The 16,304-nt window shown below is 38.0% G+C and overlaps 2 protein-coding genes across 2 annotated transcripts in view; one reads left to right on the forward strand and one right to left on the reverse strand.

The window, feature by feature from the left end:
• The first annotated feature begins 113 nt into the window (after window positions 1–113).
• Window positions 114–7,929, forward strand: LOC150090300 (salivary peroxidase/catechol oxidase-like). The gene is made up of 7 exons (XM_090390252.1): window positions 114–125; window positions 242–686; window positions 1,768–1,964; window positions 4,481–5,096; window positions 5,203–5,485; window positions 7,250–7,525; window positions 7,641–7,929. Exons 1-7 carry the CDS (start codon window positions 114–116, stop codon window positions 7,927–7,929), a joined length of 2,118 nt encoding a protein of 705 aa, XP_090246378.1.
• A 2,058-nt stretch (window positions 7,930–9,987) lies between these two features.
• The window catches only part of LOC150090301 (uncharacterized), a 50,953-nt gene continuing 44,636 nt past the window's right edge, over window positions 9,988–16,304 (reverse strand). The window contains exon 2 of the mRNA XM_090369069.1: window positions 9,988–11,326. Coding sequence (XP_090225195.1) covers window positions 10,358–11,281 — 924 coding nt within the window. The 5' untranslated portion in view covers window positions 11,282–11,326 and the 3' untranslated portion in view covers window positions 9,988–10,357. The remainder of the gene's footprint in view (window positions 11,327–16,304) is intronic.

Below are 16,304 nucleotides of genomic sequence, written 5' to 3' on the forward strand. Positions count from 1 at the left end.
CAAGTGTCCTATGATTGACATTGAGCTTAATATATATGTATTAGATGCTACCATCCAATAGTTTAATTTTATAATGAATGAATATCATTAATCCAAGATAGACATATTTGAACATGTCTATGCAGGTAACCTGTTACAATAACATTTACTTCATGATTGTACCTTGTATTGTGAAACCCAAAGAGGTAGATTACGAGGGTGAATCAACTGTTTAATGTAATGCCCTGTAATTTGGAAATAGATCGAAACGGAATCAAAACAGGAGTTAGGCTTGACTAATATTTTTCTTTCTTCTTACAGACGTGATACTGTTCCGTTTCTGTCACGGCTTCCGTTGTCGCACTTTTCCGCTACATTTCGGGAACCAACTAGGTGTGAAGATGCAACTTATCCCTGTGACTACACAGCCCCTTATCGGACAGCATCGGGAAGTTGCAACAACTTGCTCCAACCATCCTATGGACGAACATCAACCACTTTCTTGAGACTTCTTCCTCCTAAATATGAAGATGGTATCTCGACTTCTCGTTCTAATAGCATTACTGGACGTCAACTACCTTCAGCACGTTTTATATCTTACGTAGTTCACCCCAATGCTAATGTTCCTCATGAGATCTACTCGCTGATGCTGATGCAGTTTGGACAACTGGTTGATCATGATCTGGCCCACACACCTGTGTTTGAAGGTATAATGGACTGTTTATTATTCTTGTAAACGTATTTCTATTACAAATAACGGGACATGTGTAACTTTCATTCCACAGACTGTAGAAAATGCCCTCTTGTAAGCGGAAAATTTACTTAAACACGAATCCACGATCTATTTGATGAAAACATGTATATGAAAATAATAGCGGGACATAAAGTTCACAGTGTATGTTCTGTTGGTCCCTGGCAAGGTGTTCAGCCCAATCTCGATTGCATAGCTCTCACATATGCACACAGAAACGTTACTATAAATTTCAACAGCAGCTCAGATCCTCTAAAATTTCATGAATTACGAGTATTTAGAATATTCTTTACCAAATTTCATATCATTTCTCTTGATTAACCCATTTCTCTTGTGCCCTCTCCCCCTTTATAAAATTCCATCTCACAGCTACCAGTTACTTAAATATCTGGTGCAGTTTTGGTAAACTCTTCTTGAATACAATATAGAAGTTTTTAAACTCAAAAGAGGTGGATTATTTGATAACGTGAAGTTAACATGATTGTGAATATCTAGCAAATTAAGAAAAATAAGAGGGGAGTTTGAAAAATTCGTTGCCTGAGTATGGAAGGGTAGTGGTGCAGTGCTAAAAATTTCTGTAGTTATCCAGGATTTGCGCACCATACCCCAATCTGTACAGTTGAATGCAATGGAAGAAGGTTAACATCACCTAGTGGAGTCTATATCCAGTGGAATCGTTGATATATTATTCCGTAGAATAACAGAATTTCATCAGAACTGCATTCTCCTCTAGGTGTGGTATTTCTAATAACTGAGTGTACAACCATCTTACACAAGTTTCAGTTGTTTTCGTTCTCACCATTAAAATTTTCTGAGTCTTACCACAAAAGTTTCATGTTTTTTCAAGTATTTTGTCTTTTCAATTCCTATCTATCTCTCTCTTAAATAGATGGCAACAACACTTCTTTTTATACATTCAGAATATTCTTAAATATAGCTGTTTGATAACGCATTCTGATTAGATCCTTAAACATTTTTGACCTTTTAGAATGAGTTTCTTGCGTCTTGGTATAACGCGAACCTCAATTTCCTCATAGGGCCCGACAGAGAGTTTCTGAACTGTTCGAGTTGCGATTCTCCCAGAACTGTACATCCTGAATGCTTACCAATTCCAGTGCCAGGCGGTGATCCGTATTTTCCTCTGGTTGAGAATCCTCATAAATCTAAGTGCTTAAGATTCACAAGGTCTATGGGAGGACAGAGAAGTCTTGGAGCGAGGCAACAAATCAACCAGGTAAGGATTAAATTTCGCTGTTAACTCCAGTGTAAGCCTTCAGTATCACACATCATTGTAATAAAATAATTTAGAAAATTTGATCTTATTTAAAAAATATTTAAGAACGTGTTTGGTAAATGTTATGATTTAGTACTGTAGTGTTTAGCATTCTTTAAAAAAAAAAAAATCCACATGCAAAGCAATACTTTAAATCTTGCTAAGCGGTACTCTGGGTTAGGTCAATTTGAATTGTATCTTTGCATAAGCGAAATATTTTAGCCCTGCACTGTTCAAAGAAACGCACCACAGTTAATTCCATACATATAAAGCGCTAAAAACAAAAGTTCCTATTTTTAAAAAAAGATTAAAATATACTTGTATTCCTGCTAATAATCGCGTATGGAAAAATACTCCGTGGGTATAATTTCTAGGTCTACCTTGACCATGCACAACTCTTTCCCCGCTCTAAAATTCCACAACGGGACACCACGCTTCTCTTCAAACTTTTTAGCTTTATATATTGATGCGTGATGTTCCATTGTGGTGTCCAAATAGGCATGCTGTACACAGAAATGCCTATTCTTGGGCGAGCTCACTGCACAAGCACATGTTGTTCTAGTAGGGTTTTAGGAGCATCAGCGACTAAGGCCATATCGCTCTGTATATTCTGTCAGTAAGTTGTGTGTATTCTGTGTGGTAAATTTTCTGTTTGCTAGATGAAGCCCGAATTTCCGGGAGAAAAAACTATTCTATCCTCGCCCATATAGTGTATATTCCTCACGTTATCGATAGAACTGGAACCCAGGTCTTTTCCACCCAGTATGGGGAGGACGGCGATTCTTTCAACTGCTGCACCAGTACATGAAAGAATAGTTGGGACTTGGTTACTTTAAGTAATGCAGCATCTAATCTTTGATGCAGGACTGATAAAATATCACTGATATAATGCCTCGTGAGACAGAGCGTGTGGATTATTTATAAGCTAAGATCTAATTTTTTCCATCGCGACCAGAGGGACCTCATGGTCGGTGGTCATCGTAATGGGTTAGCAGGAAACGACGCACAATATTCGCAGAAGTTAAACCCTAACTCTTTCACATGATGGGAGAGTCCTTGTGTATCAATAGCTAGCAGAGCGCTTCCACCATATCTTCGTGCGCTTATGACGTTTATTCTTTAGAATATACGGCGTACAAGTTGACCTGTTCAAAAACTCTTAAGTTTCTACCAAGTGATCAAGTAAGAATTAAGATTTTTCGAAATATCGAAAAATTAATTCTCGATGAACATCCTGAAGAAAAAGCCGCTGAAATTTATTGTAAAAGTTATTGAATCACCATTAAATGAGTTGTGCTTGCATGTTATGCATAGCCTGATTAGCATATTCCATAAGCAATTACTGAAAACTGAATATGATCCTCTCAATGTTCACTGGTTAGATGGAAGAAATCAGAAGAAAGCATCTGAAGGCAAAAACCGTTAATGCCATTTTTCTCGAATATATTAATATAATAATTTTATGATATATTTAAACCGTATTTTCTCTTTTGTAAATATTTCTTTCCTTTTTTAAAGCACACCAGCTTTGAAGCTGAAAAGAAAAGCCGGACTGTGTGTAAATAAATTTTGTATGCATATCAGTAGGTCATTGAACTAAAACATGGCATAGAAAAACAGTGCCCAAGCATGCCATCGTGTTTGTAAATATTTTTGTTTTACTAATTTGCGTTCATCTTTATCACGTGATAACTATATAGTTGGATAGTACAGTCATACCATTAGTGTACACTATATACTACGTAGCCTTAATGAGCACAGAATGCTGTGGTATGTTTGAAGTGGGATAATTTGGCTGGCACTAGTGGCTCTTGTGATTGTACCTCCGACTGCATTAATCTCTGCTGGTGTTATAATGGCATTTGAAATTATAGACTACTGTTGACAGTGCTTCTGAAACTTATTTTTTGCTTGTTTTATTCCGTTAACTTCAGTTTTGATCATCTACTTTTGCAGCAGTATCAGATTTATACAATTATTGTAAACACAGTAAATTCATTCATACTCTGGTGTTTCCGAACAAATTTTTTGTCTTCAATATTTGCACGGTTTTTTATTAAATAAATTAATCCACACTGGACCAACGTGACAGATTATGGTCCATTCCCTCAACATGAATCGTTGAGTAGACTTCCATCCTGCAGTCGGTTGATAAAGGCTGCAGTTTATTGTACAGTGTACCATAATTTAATATTATGGTCACAATATTAAGGGACAAGGATTAGACATCATAGGATATCATCAGGTTACCAGCAATTTATTGATGAACAACTCCATTAGGCATCATGATCTAAGGTTGTATCAGTCAGTGCATCTGGTTGGGCAGGAATGCTGTGATAATTTGGCTGAAAAGATCAATCGACGTGTTTTCCATAGCATTTTAAAATTATTTGAATTTAATGAATATCATTCTAATAGAACTTTTAAGATTCATTCTCCATGGCACCATGAAAATAAAAATGAAACTGATTTTACAGGTCACTGCATACTTAGATGGTTCAGCGATATACGGATCAGATGAATGCGAAGCTCGCGGACTGCGGACACTGCACGATGGTAAACTGGTGATGAAAACACATCCTGAAGATGCAGCCCATGGCGAGTTTCTACCCGAAGTTACAACTATTCATGATTGTGTTAGCCCCAATAAAATGTGCTTCATTGCAGGGGACCCAAGAGCCAGCGAACAACCTGGTTTAGCAGCCATACACACTATTTTCAGCAGGGAACACAATCGAGTTGTGGATCAGTTGAAAAGACTAAATTCTTCGTGGGATGATGAACGTCTATATCAGGAAGGTCGACGTATAGTCTCCGCTGAAATTCAACACATCACTTACAACGAATTCCTGCCAAGAGTCCTTGGCTGGGAAAACGTCGATAATTACCATCTGCGTCTTCTTCAAGAAGGCTACTATTACGAATATGACAGCAACTCCGAAACTGGCATCTTCAATGAATTTGCTGCTGTTGCTTTTAGGTTTGGGCACACCCTACTTCCATCATCGATTCCTAAATTGGATGCAACCAATGATATTCAGGGAAGAATCCATCTGAAAGGTGCTTTCTTCAGCAATGAAGCGATGAATGAAGGTAAGAAATGCAAAAATCTTAGTTTTAATGCGCTGTTATTGTATTAAATTCAGAATTTTAAAACTAATGATTAATGAAATCAGAATAAAGTTTCAATGTTTTCCAGGCACATTTCTGGATGATATTCTAAGGGGAATGTTGGCAACCCCCACAGAGAGCTATGATCGCTATGTTACAGACGCAGTCACCAAACATCTTTTCGAACGAGATCAGCTGCCGTTTTCGGGAGTAGATCTAATATCGCTGAACATTCAGAGAGCGAGGGATCATGGAATACCTCCATATAATGATTTCCGAGAGTTTTGTGGTCTAGCTCGTGTTAAATCCTTTATTGATCTTAGGAAGGAGATACCTCCGAAGGCTGTGGTACTTCTAGCCAGCATCTATGAGTAAGAACTTAGTTTTGCTTTTGAATTTGATCTTTATGATATTATGGTCAAAATTCATAATTACCCACTGTGATAACTTTTAGTTTTGCACTTCTGTCGTTTACGCTTTAATTAGTTTGCTAAAGGGGGTTAGGAAACTCAGAATTCTTAAACTCGTTACATTTCTGCTTGTTATCTATGAAAGCTGTGCATTGATTTTTTTTTTTTTCTTTTTTAAACGACTTCATAATAGGAAAACAATGTTTACGCCCTCTCTCCCCATTACAATTTGCCACCTTCCAACAGTCATAGTTAATATTTTTCAGGAGGGGACCATTCATCAATGATAGATGTAATAAAAAATGTATGCCCAACTAAATACGTAAATTACAATAGCTGTCGCTTTGTTTGTGACAGCTGCTCTGATAGTATTACAAGTCTTATATTATGGAGCAGACTTTTTGGGTTATTTCAGATATGCATTTTGTTAAAATAAAATTTTCTCCCAGCATTAATACATCAGTCCTATTGTCACTAGATGAGACACACACACCCTCGGTATGAATCTTGACAGTGAAATCGCGTGTGATGGTCTTCTTTCTGATCATAGAGTAAATCTGTTGACTTCCCGTCTTTTTTCAGACGATATAGTAGTTGCAAGGCGACCGGTCAGGGCTAAGGTTTGATGTGGCACCACTTTGCATCTGTACACCTGCAGCTGAGCCTCGATGTCAAAGGCTGTGAGGATTTTGTCGTCCTACAGGAACAGTATGCATTAAGTTTCCTAGCCACATTACCTTTATGATCTGCTGTAGCCATTATTTTGTGACACTATGAATACAACCAACTATCAGCCTGCAGTATGGCAGCACGATTCGTCACCATTTGGACTTGATTCGGATGCGAAAAGCTTAGGTAGACTGCAGACCTTGAGTTGGCTTTGGTATTGGAAGACCATGGCACTTTTAAAATGGTTCATGGAGAACCGTATTTTGATCATGCGTGGTTAAAAGTTCCCTTAACTCACTCAAAATATTTCAGCATGCTGGATGCATTTTGGACATATCTATGTTTTTTTCGTATCACTCATTCTACAGCAACCATTTTCCCCCTTCACACTGAGAATCTCATACTTGCATACCTGTCGTAGATATTATCTGTACTGCAAGTACGGCCATTCGTTCCCTGCACGTCGAAAAGTATTTTATTTGAACGGCCTTTAGGACAATAATATTTATAAATCTGTGTGATGGAGTAAACATTACTTAAACTTATTTAGCCACACTAGAATAACCAATCATTAATCCAAATTAATAAGTTGTTTCTCACTGCCAGCCTGAAGGGAATTTAGCATCAAAACCTAAGCTGTCTTCATTAGAAGCACTTTGGGCACCTTAGAGACCCACTAACACCATTATTGAAGTAAACAGTCTTCAATAATGCCTTGAAAAGCAGTTGTATGTATGGCTATGGGCTGTGTTCATTGGCACTACACTTAGGACACATTCTCTGGAATGTCAAATAAATAGTTAAATTTCGGTGGTCTTTACTTCTCCCTTTCGCAAATGTATATTGCAGTTGAAGTAAACAGTATGCCCAGAAGTTCCAATTATTATATTAAAGTTCTGTGACATCTTGATAACTGTAAAAATAGTCACCCACATATTTGACCATTCTTGTTATTGTTAAAATTTTCCAAATATTTTTGGAGAAGTGTATGTTTTGCTTTTTTTTTTTAATTTCAATTATATGCGCTGAACCAATGAAAGCTTCTCATTTTTTTAGACATGTAGATGACATAGATTTATTTTCTGGAGGTCTCTCGGAAGTGCCGATCCCTGGGGGAATGCTGGGTCCTACTTTTTCCTGCATCATCGGCCGACAGTTTTCTAGGTTAAGGAAAGGCGATCGGTTTTGGTACGAAACTGGAGATTCTTCAATAAGGTTCAAGGAAAAGCAGTTAAAGGAAATAAGAAAAGTTTCTTTAGCAAAGGTCATATGCGACAACTCTCGTCTAAGGAAAATAAATCGCAGAGCGATGGATGTTTATAATTATTTTTCGTAAGTTGTTTCACAAAGCTCGACTTCAGTGAGATTATTTTTAAAATTTTCTTAATTTTTATAATAATTACATTAATTTTATTTCAACGAATATAGCTGCATATCTTTTATTCAGAAATCCAAGGGTCCCTTGCAATAGCCTTCCAACTCTGGACTTTGCCGCTTGGAAAGAACCAACTTCATGTACAATAAAAGGCATAACAGTTGAGCTAGGAAAATCTCGTAGGGTGTCACCATGTACGTCGTGTACATGTACAAAGGATGGATCTATTTGCCAATCAGTAAAAGTACCTAACTGCCTTCTTCTTGTGTATACTTATCCAAAGTCAGAATTGTTAAAAGATCGTATTTGTGGTGTACAGTGTACTAATTTAATTAATATCAGGTCTAAAGCTAATTATTAAATATTACTATAAGGTGTTTCAACACACTTGTGCAATTATAGTCTAAATATACTGTATCTGTAAACTGGCTGAGCCAAGAGATAAATAAATCGCCGAAAAATGTTTTGAAAGTGTTAGCTAATCTTCAGTTGTATAACAGCGCCATCTGTTATCTGAAAAAGAAAGTAATATGAGGCATCTATACTGCAGCATATAAAAAAACAAGTTGAATATTTTAAAAATACATTTTATTTAACACAGTATTTCTGATAACAAGAAGTCTTTTTTTTGTATTAATTTTCAGAATAAGCAACAAATAAAGCAGTAAAAGTAATTAGCATATAATTACAACAAACAAAGCGGGTTCATCTTGCGTTTCCTTGTAGCATGTTTAGGAATAAACCATTTAGATATTAAAATAAAATCAATTTAAGATTCTATTCTGCGTATTTCCTTCCACACGCTTGCCTTTATTTCTCTTGGATGTAAGTTTAATTACACTACTAGAATGGTAATAAATATGTTTATTCATTTTCTGAACGTCACAAGTATGACTTCTTAATTAACGTATGTAATTCTTGTATTTTTTTTTTTTCGTTAAAGTTCCATATTTCTTATTCCTATCACTAGATGTCGCTGAAGTTTCTGGCTCCTTGTATACTAACATGAAAAACATTTTAATTGCATATGTACAGCAACTTATATTTAGTAAGATTAACCAGATAAAACAAATATACAATGATTTCTTTACAGATTAGTTATATGAATAACTTAATACCTAAATTAATTACTCATTCTTTCGTTGTAGAATAGTATTTTTCTAGCAAATCACGTGACTGTAATAAAAGGCTTTTTCTAGTTACGCCTTACCGGTAGAGGGCAGATGTTTTTTGAGATTTTAATTTCTTCAGATCTTGTGTTCGCTTCCATTTTACTAAATGGAATAAAAATAAATCGCACTCTAAAAATAACGGGGGAAAGATTGCGTGTTGTTAAAACTCATTCGTGCTAAAAATTAATTAATTTTACATAACTTCCTCCCAAGGAAATCCTGTACAATACATAAACAAGGGAACAAATTTATAATTCTGTTATTGGCGAAAAGGATACCCATGTTCCAATTCATTATCAATTTGTCAAATCCATTCCATATAAAAAAAATTAAAATTGCTTACTCCAAATTCAAAATCATTCCTCGTATTACCTGCAGAAGTTTTGGAACAACCTTCCTTCATACGTATTTCCTGAAAATTACAATCTACAGAAGTTAGTCAAATGTCAACAAATATCTTCTTTTTAAATGGTTATTTATCCACTTGAAATTAGTTGAAAAACTAATTCCAATTCTAACGTCAAGTTTCTTCAGCACTTGAGAAAGGTGAACTATTCGAAACGTTTTATACAATATGTGACCATTAAGTACAGGGTGTCTGAAGAGTCTGTAACCAATTGTAAAAATGTTTTTCTGTACAGGTGAAAGGGTGGAGATAGTCCTTAGTGGACTTTGCATTTTGGGAATTCCTGAAGGCACAAGTGTATGCTGTAAAACTCAGATCTTCGTCATCTTAGGGAGAGAATTACCGAAGTTTGTTGCTGTCGATCCCAATATACTGAGAAGAATCCAAACAAACATGGTACACTTGCTGAGAAAATGCGTGGAGAGTCAGGGTGGACGCATTGAGCACATATTGTAAATGAGCGTAAGCATACATAGTGTTAAGTCCCATTGGTTCCAGACTTTTCGGTCACCCTGTAGAATGAACTGTTCTTCATATCTCATGAAAATACATACGATTTTCGATTGAATGAGCAGTGAGTTTTCCAGGCATTGTCTTTCATTTCTAGTCTATTTGGAATATACAGTTCTCACGACTTTATATATTCATAATTCTATTGGGATATATACTAAGCTCTTTACCACTTCGGTTTAAATTGTTAAAAAATTTCATTTGTTTCGTACTTGTAGGAATAAAAAGTTCAAAATCTTATAAAAATTTCCTTGTGATTTTGATTCGTAGGAATATACAAATTTGTCTATAATTATGTTCAAAATTGTAGATAAAAATATAGCGTTATTGACTTACAAAACTAGACATTTCATCATAAAATATCAAAATTGTACTGGTTAATACCACTACATAGGCAACAGATAATAACTCTTAAAGAGTATTAGAAATGTCAGGAAGTTTAAGTGGAAAAGACCGACATTCGATTTGAATGCAAATTTACTAAACAGAACTACCACAGTCGATCGTGTGACATGTTTTTGGAATAATGTGTTCCTAGTAATCGGGGAAAGCTTTTGCTGAAGAATTTTACTTCCATTGGGCGTTAGGAATGCTCAAATTGGAGCACTTATCTTGATAAGACGGCCCTTTCCACAAGTCTTCTGTGTTGGATATCTGAGGACACTTGGGCAAGATTAGAAAAAAAAAAAAACTATTGCTTTTTATGCTATAGTTACTCCAAGTATTATTCCTAATATAACTCCAACGGTGACCACGGCCAAGATGATCCACAACACTATAAGATGACCTTTGCAGCACACTTGATCGACACTGTAAGGATCTTCCTCTTCTTTGGAATTAAATCCGGGTGGTGGTGTTCTCATTTTAAAGGGATCACGAACAGGTAAGGGTTCTGCGCCTGCTGGAATCACCATAGGTCGGGGTCGTAGCATAGGAGGAAGTAGGTGAGGAGGAATGTGAGAAGATGGTATTCCAGGAGGAGGTGGAGGCACAGGGAAGAGAGGCCCTGTCGGTAGCATTTGCAAGGAACCATGAAAAGATTTTTTATCCATCACAGAAGGCGGTGGTGGAGGGGCCATCATCGGATGAGGGTGATGGTGGTGGTGATGAGGAGGAGGAAATCCATTAGGATGATAATATCCTCCTCTGACGTCAAACATAGATCCATGTCGACGAAGTGTACCTCCATTCACTGGAATAGGCAGACCGTGCCCATGAACTGGACAGGGTTCTCCATCCCATGTGGCCAAAGCTAGAGCTGGAACACTGCGTGTTGACCTCAACGTACCATTCCGATAACCTCCGTTGCTGACTGGTCCAAGGGTGTAAGTGTCCATCGGTACAGCTGTGAACTGAGAGTGACCGTAAGTGCGGTCCATAGTACGCAGATGATCCCGACTCTGCGACCTGCGAGGAGGATGTCTCACCATGGGTACTTCTTCCCTTTCGTCAGTAGATGTTGAACTTACAGAAGGTGATGACGGTCTGTGAGATGGACGAGATGAATGGTGGTGAGGGTAGGGATGATGATTGTTGGTATAATTGGTATCTCTGTGACGCCAAGCCATGGGGCCACTATGGTCCCTGTAGTTGGTCCCTGTATTATTATGAGAATACTCCCTCATCGATTTGACTTCCGACCAAAAGCGGGTGAACAGAGTGTCCCCAGTCTGGAAAATAAAAACAACACAATTATTTAAAGCGAAATCTGAAAGACAAACTGAATAGAAATAGCTATTAGTTACAAAAAGTTAACTTAGTTATCAAGAAACAATATTTCTGAGCCTTGTATATGTCATAACATCTCATGATGTATATATATCAAATAAGGTCCCAATAATATGCCATTGCTGGTGCGCAAAATTATCGCAAAAATATTTGCACACCCCTATTTCCATAATCCGTGGGCCTTCTGAGTTAAAAAATGAAAATATAAGGCAGCGTATGACTTAGTTTAAAGATGGTATTATTGCTAGAAGTCATATTGCTTGCATGTCGAATCGTGCAATTTCTGACAGTCCATTCCATACCAATCAACCATCGTTCTGTAACACATGATTACCACGGAAACTCACTCTACGTGACCAGAAGTCGCTCACAAGGGTGGTATGACAACCTCATCACATGAACCTGCAAAACATTAACCAGAAGTTTAAGGCATCAACTGGAGTTGATGTCTGTATGAATGTGCTATGTATAGAGCTCCACAGCCACGGTTTTCATAGGAGAGCGGTGGCGCACAAACCAAATATCACCAACCACAAGCAGAGATTCCGCACTGCATGGTGCTACAAACGCAGAAACCAATCCAGAGAGGAGTGGAAATCGGTTGTATGGAGTGACCGATTATACGGACTATACCCCGATTAGATGAGCGGCTTTGAGTGTGTTGGACTCTTGGTGAACGTCTGTTGTCAGGGTGCATTTTGTTAGCAATGAAGTTCGAAAGAGGTGGAATTATGGTGTGGCCCTGTTTCTCATGGTATAGCCTGGAACTTTGGTGGTTGTAAGGAGTATCATGAACGTTGACGCCTGCCATGTTTTAGACAATTCCATACGCGATACAGCATGGCGCATCTTTAGAATAAGCTCATGTTTTTTTTTTTTTTTTTACAATGGGATAATGTCCCATGCTATACAGGCAGTGCTGTTTGAGAATGGCTCGTGGACATGAATCTACAAAGGTTGGAATGTCTCGATTTGAATCCTATGAGATGAACCTAAGTGATAAATTAGAACATGGGGCGAGGGACAGAACAACACATATTGATAATTCAAATGGTTTATCGTTCTACCGGAGGAATTGTGACTAGTACCCACTAATCTATCATCTCTCTTTGGCCACTGCTGAAGTTCATGTCAGGGATGTCAATATAAAACCGATGTGTCCAGATACTCTTTTGGAGGGTAGTGTGTTTGGTCGACACTGCCTATTACATTCCTAGTCTCAACTGAATTAATTTACTATAGAAATGAAACGGAATAATTTGAATGCTATTTTCTTTTCTTTCCAGGGTTAATCGAAGAACAATATTTACATAAGTTATGCATTTGGTAGAGAAAGAGCTGCAATGAAGTTGAACAGAACCAGTAAAATCTAAACTTATTTTCTAGGTATTGTCGCAACACTATTACCATACGCAATTAACAATAGTATTAGGTCAAAGCCAACTGTGGAATTTAACAAAAGATCAGAAGAATATTTTGCATATGCCATTGTGAATTAGCTTTTCTAGAACTATATGAGCAACACTTCCTTTGACCTAGTCTAGGTTTAAATGAAACCAGGTGTAAGTTTAGTGCAAGTGTGCTCACCGAAATTAGGACAGTTTTTTTTGATTGTGGAACTGGTTAATCTGGTATTCTATATTTGCAAAAAGATTTGACCTAAGAAGGTTATTAATATATCCAGCCTAGTAGTAAAGGAAAAGTCAAGATACTTTCCCGAGCAAAATACCTCCTTCAAACGAAAATCTGAATTGGTAGAAAGTACACTTTTTGGGTTCATACCATTGTTTTGATATAATAAGGATTCCTAATAAACTCTGTATGTTTAATATACAAAATATATACTAATTTGGATGGACTGGAAAACTTTAGCATTAGCATTAGTAGAGGCATTTGTGCAAGAAAGCAAGCTTATGCAGCATCAGCCATAAAAAAAAAAAAAAAAAAAAAACCCACTTCCACTTCACCCCTCTGTTCGTTCAAAATACCTGTCCAGCTGAGCCTTAAACTTATTTAGGCTATCAACCTCCACCACAAGGGATGGGAGTCTGTTCCACCAACCAACCACCCGCTGGCTAAAGGCAAATTTCCGCACGTCTATCCTACATCTGTCTTTCCTCAATTTGAATTTATGCCCTCTTAAGTGATTTTTCTGAGCTAGAAGAATCCCATCAGCTTTGAGCATGCTTAAACCATTCAAGGCTTTGTACACCTCTATCAGATCACCTCGCTGGTGCCTAGTCTCCAGACACTGTAATTTGCAAAACTTAAGCCTTTCTTCGTAAGAGCACCCCTTTGTTCCATTCACTAATCTTGTTGCCCTTCTCTGTACTCGTTCCAGCAGCTCTACATCCTTCTTGTAATGAGGCCTCCAGACCTGTATACAGTACTCTAGGTGTGGCCTGACCATTGCCTTATACAATGGAATAATCACCTCCTTATCTCTGCTGGAAAAATTCCTGTATATCATTGACAATACTCCATGAGCTACTCTTGCAGCCCGTCTGCACTGCTCAGAGAACTTCATATCTGTCTGCACAACCACCCCCAAGTCCCTTTCATTCTCTACCACTGTCAGTGTAGTACCACAGAGTTGATACGTTGCTCTGGGGTTGCTGTTTCCCATGTGTAGTACTTTACATTTGTCAATGTTAAACTTCATTTGCCACCTCTCAGCCCATCTGCTCAACCTTTCCAGATCCTGTTGCAGCAGCATAGTGTCAGTAGTGTCCTTAACAACCCTGCCAACCTTTGTATCATCTGCAAACTTGGACATTAAGCTTGATATACCATCATCAATATCATTTATAAATACAGAAAACAATAATGGACCCAACACTGAGCCCTGAGGGACTCCACTAATAACCTTAGTCCACGATGACCAGTGTCCATTGATTACCACTCTCTGTCTTCTCCCCCTCAACCACCCCTTTATCCATAGCAGCAATTTGCCTCCAATGTCACACTACTCCAATTTGTGTAGCAGTCTTCCATGTGCAACAGTATCAAAAGCCTTACTAAGATTCAAGTATATAATATCAAAGTTATTCCCTGCATCCAGTTCTTTTGTGACTGCATCATAGTATCCAATCAAGTTGGTCAGGCAAGACTTCCCCTTAACAAAACCATGCTGTGTCTGAGCTATAACTGAAGTCTTGTCTAAATGATCCTGCAGTGCTTCTTTAACCAGTGCCTCCATTAATTTTCCTGGAACAGAAGTTAAGCTCACAGGTCTATAATTACTTGTGTCAGCCTTTGATCCTCCTTTGTGAATTGGGGTCACATTTGCACATCTCCAGTCTGTGGGTACCTCCCCTGAGTCCAAGGAAGCTCTCATAATTATGGCTAAGGGTTTGCTTACTTCCTTTGCTGCCTCCTTTAATATAACTGGATAGATCCCATCCACCCCGGGTGCCTTTCTTGTGTTTATCTTCAACAGTTTCTCCTCCACTTTACTCCCAGTTATTTCAAGATTCTGTAGCTTACTGCTAGAGTTGAATTCACCTCTGGCATTCCCCTTCCTGAATAACTCCTCATGTGTGAATGTCGATGCAAAATATTCATTTAGTTTGTTAGCTACCCGAGCAGAATCATCAACAGTTGACCCATCAATATCAAGTGGACCAATCTGATTCATCCCCTTCCTTCTAGAGTTTACATAAGTAAAGAACTCTTTGCATGCCTTGACAAAGATTTCTCGTAATCTGCCTTCGCCTGCCTAACCTCCTTTGTAACTTGGTTGCATATCAACTTGTATCTATCATAGGCTTCTGTGTCATGTGTTAATTTGTATGTATCCCATGCATTTTTCTTCTCTGCCATATGCCTCATTAGTTCATCTGACATCCATTTTGGCCTAAACCTTGAACAATATTTCTTAGTTGGTATGTAAAGCCTAGTAGCTTCCAAGATAAGTTCTTTGAATGCTTCCCATTTTGAATTTGCTGTTGGTAACATCATCAGTTGGTCCCACTGTATAGAATTTAAATACTGTCTCAGTCCATCGTAGTCGCCTTTACGGAAGCAATAACCCTTCCCTTTACCCCTAATGGTAGTTACCTCTTTGAGTAAATCCCACTTCAGCACACTGTGATCACTGCCACCTAGTGGTTCATTTATCTGCAGATTCTTAATGCATGAAGAATCACTGCTGATAATAAAATCAAGAGTATTCCTCCCTCTCGTTGCCTCCCGAACATTCTGATGTAGAAAACAATCATCCAATAAATCTACAAAAGTCCTGCTAGTGTGTGAGTAACCAGCCCCCAAATTCCAGTCAATATCTGGGAAATTAAAATCTCCCATTATAAGACTCTCTGATTTACTGGCCCACTCTATTTCCCTGTACAGTTCCTTATTATACTCATCAGAGTCATTAGGCCTATAGCACACTCCTATTCTCAATTTTGATCTCCCAATGCTCATGTCACACCAAACTGACTCAACACTGCACTGTCCAGCGATGTCGACTGGCTTCACTTCCTTGGTTTTTATGTGTTTCTTAACTAATAGCATAACCCCTCCCCCCCCTTCCTATACTGTCTATCCTTTCTGTAGACGTTGTACTCCACAAATTGCAGTTCTGCATCCCTTATATCTGTGTGACACCATGTCTCTGATATCCCAACAATATCTGCCTTTGATGTTTTGAGCAATTACTCAAATTCATCAAATTTATTTACTAAACTCCTAGCATTGCTGTACACGCAAGTATACCTGCACCTGTTTCTATTCTTAGCTACCCTAACACAACCCATGTGTTTACTTGTACCGCAATGGCTCCCAGCAGTCTCTGAAATTCCATGCATCTTGTTTTTCAGGCTTCTGCTCATTCTAATAGAAGCAGTGCAAGAATCTCTTTCACCTCTGCCAGTGGCTACTGTCAATCTATTGGTCTTTGTCTCCCCCCAAGCTAGCAGT

The sequence above is a fragment of the Mastigoproctus giganteus genome, chromosome 2 (genome assembly GCF_048544385.1).
Source record: "Mastigoproctus giganteus isolate SK-2022 chromosome 2, ASM4854438v1, whole genome shotgun sequence".
NCBI lineage: Eukaryota > Metazoa > Arthropoda > Arachnida > Uropygi > Thelyphonidae > Mastigoproctus > Mastigoproctus giganteus.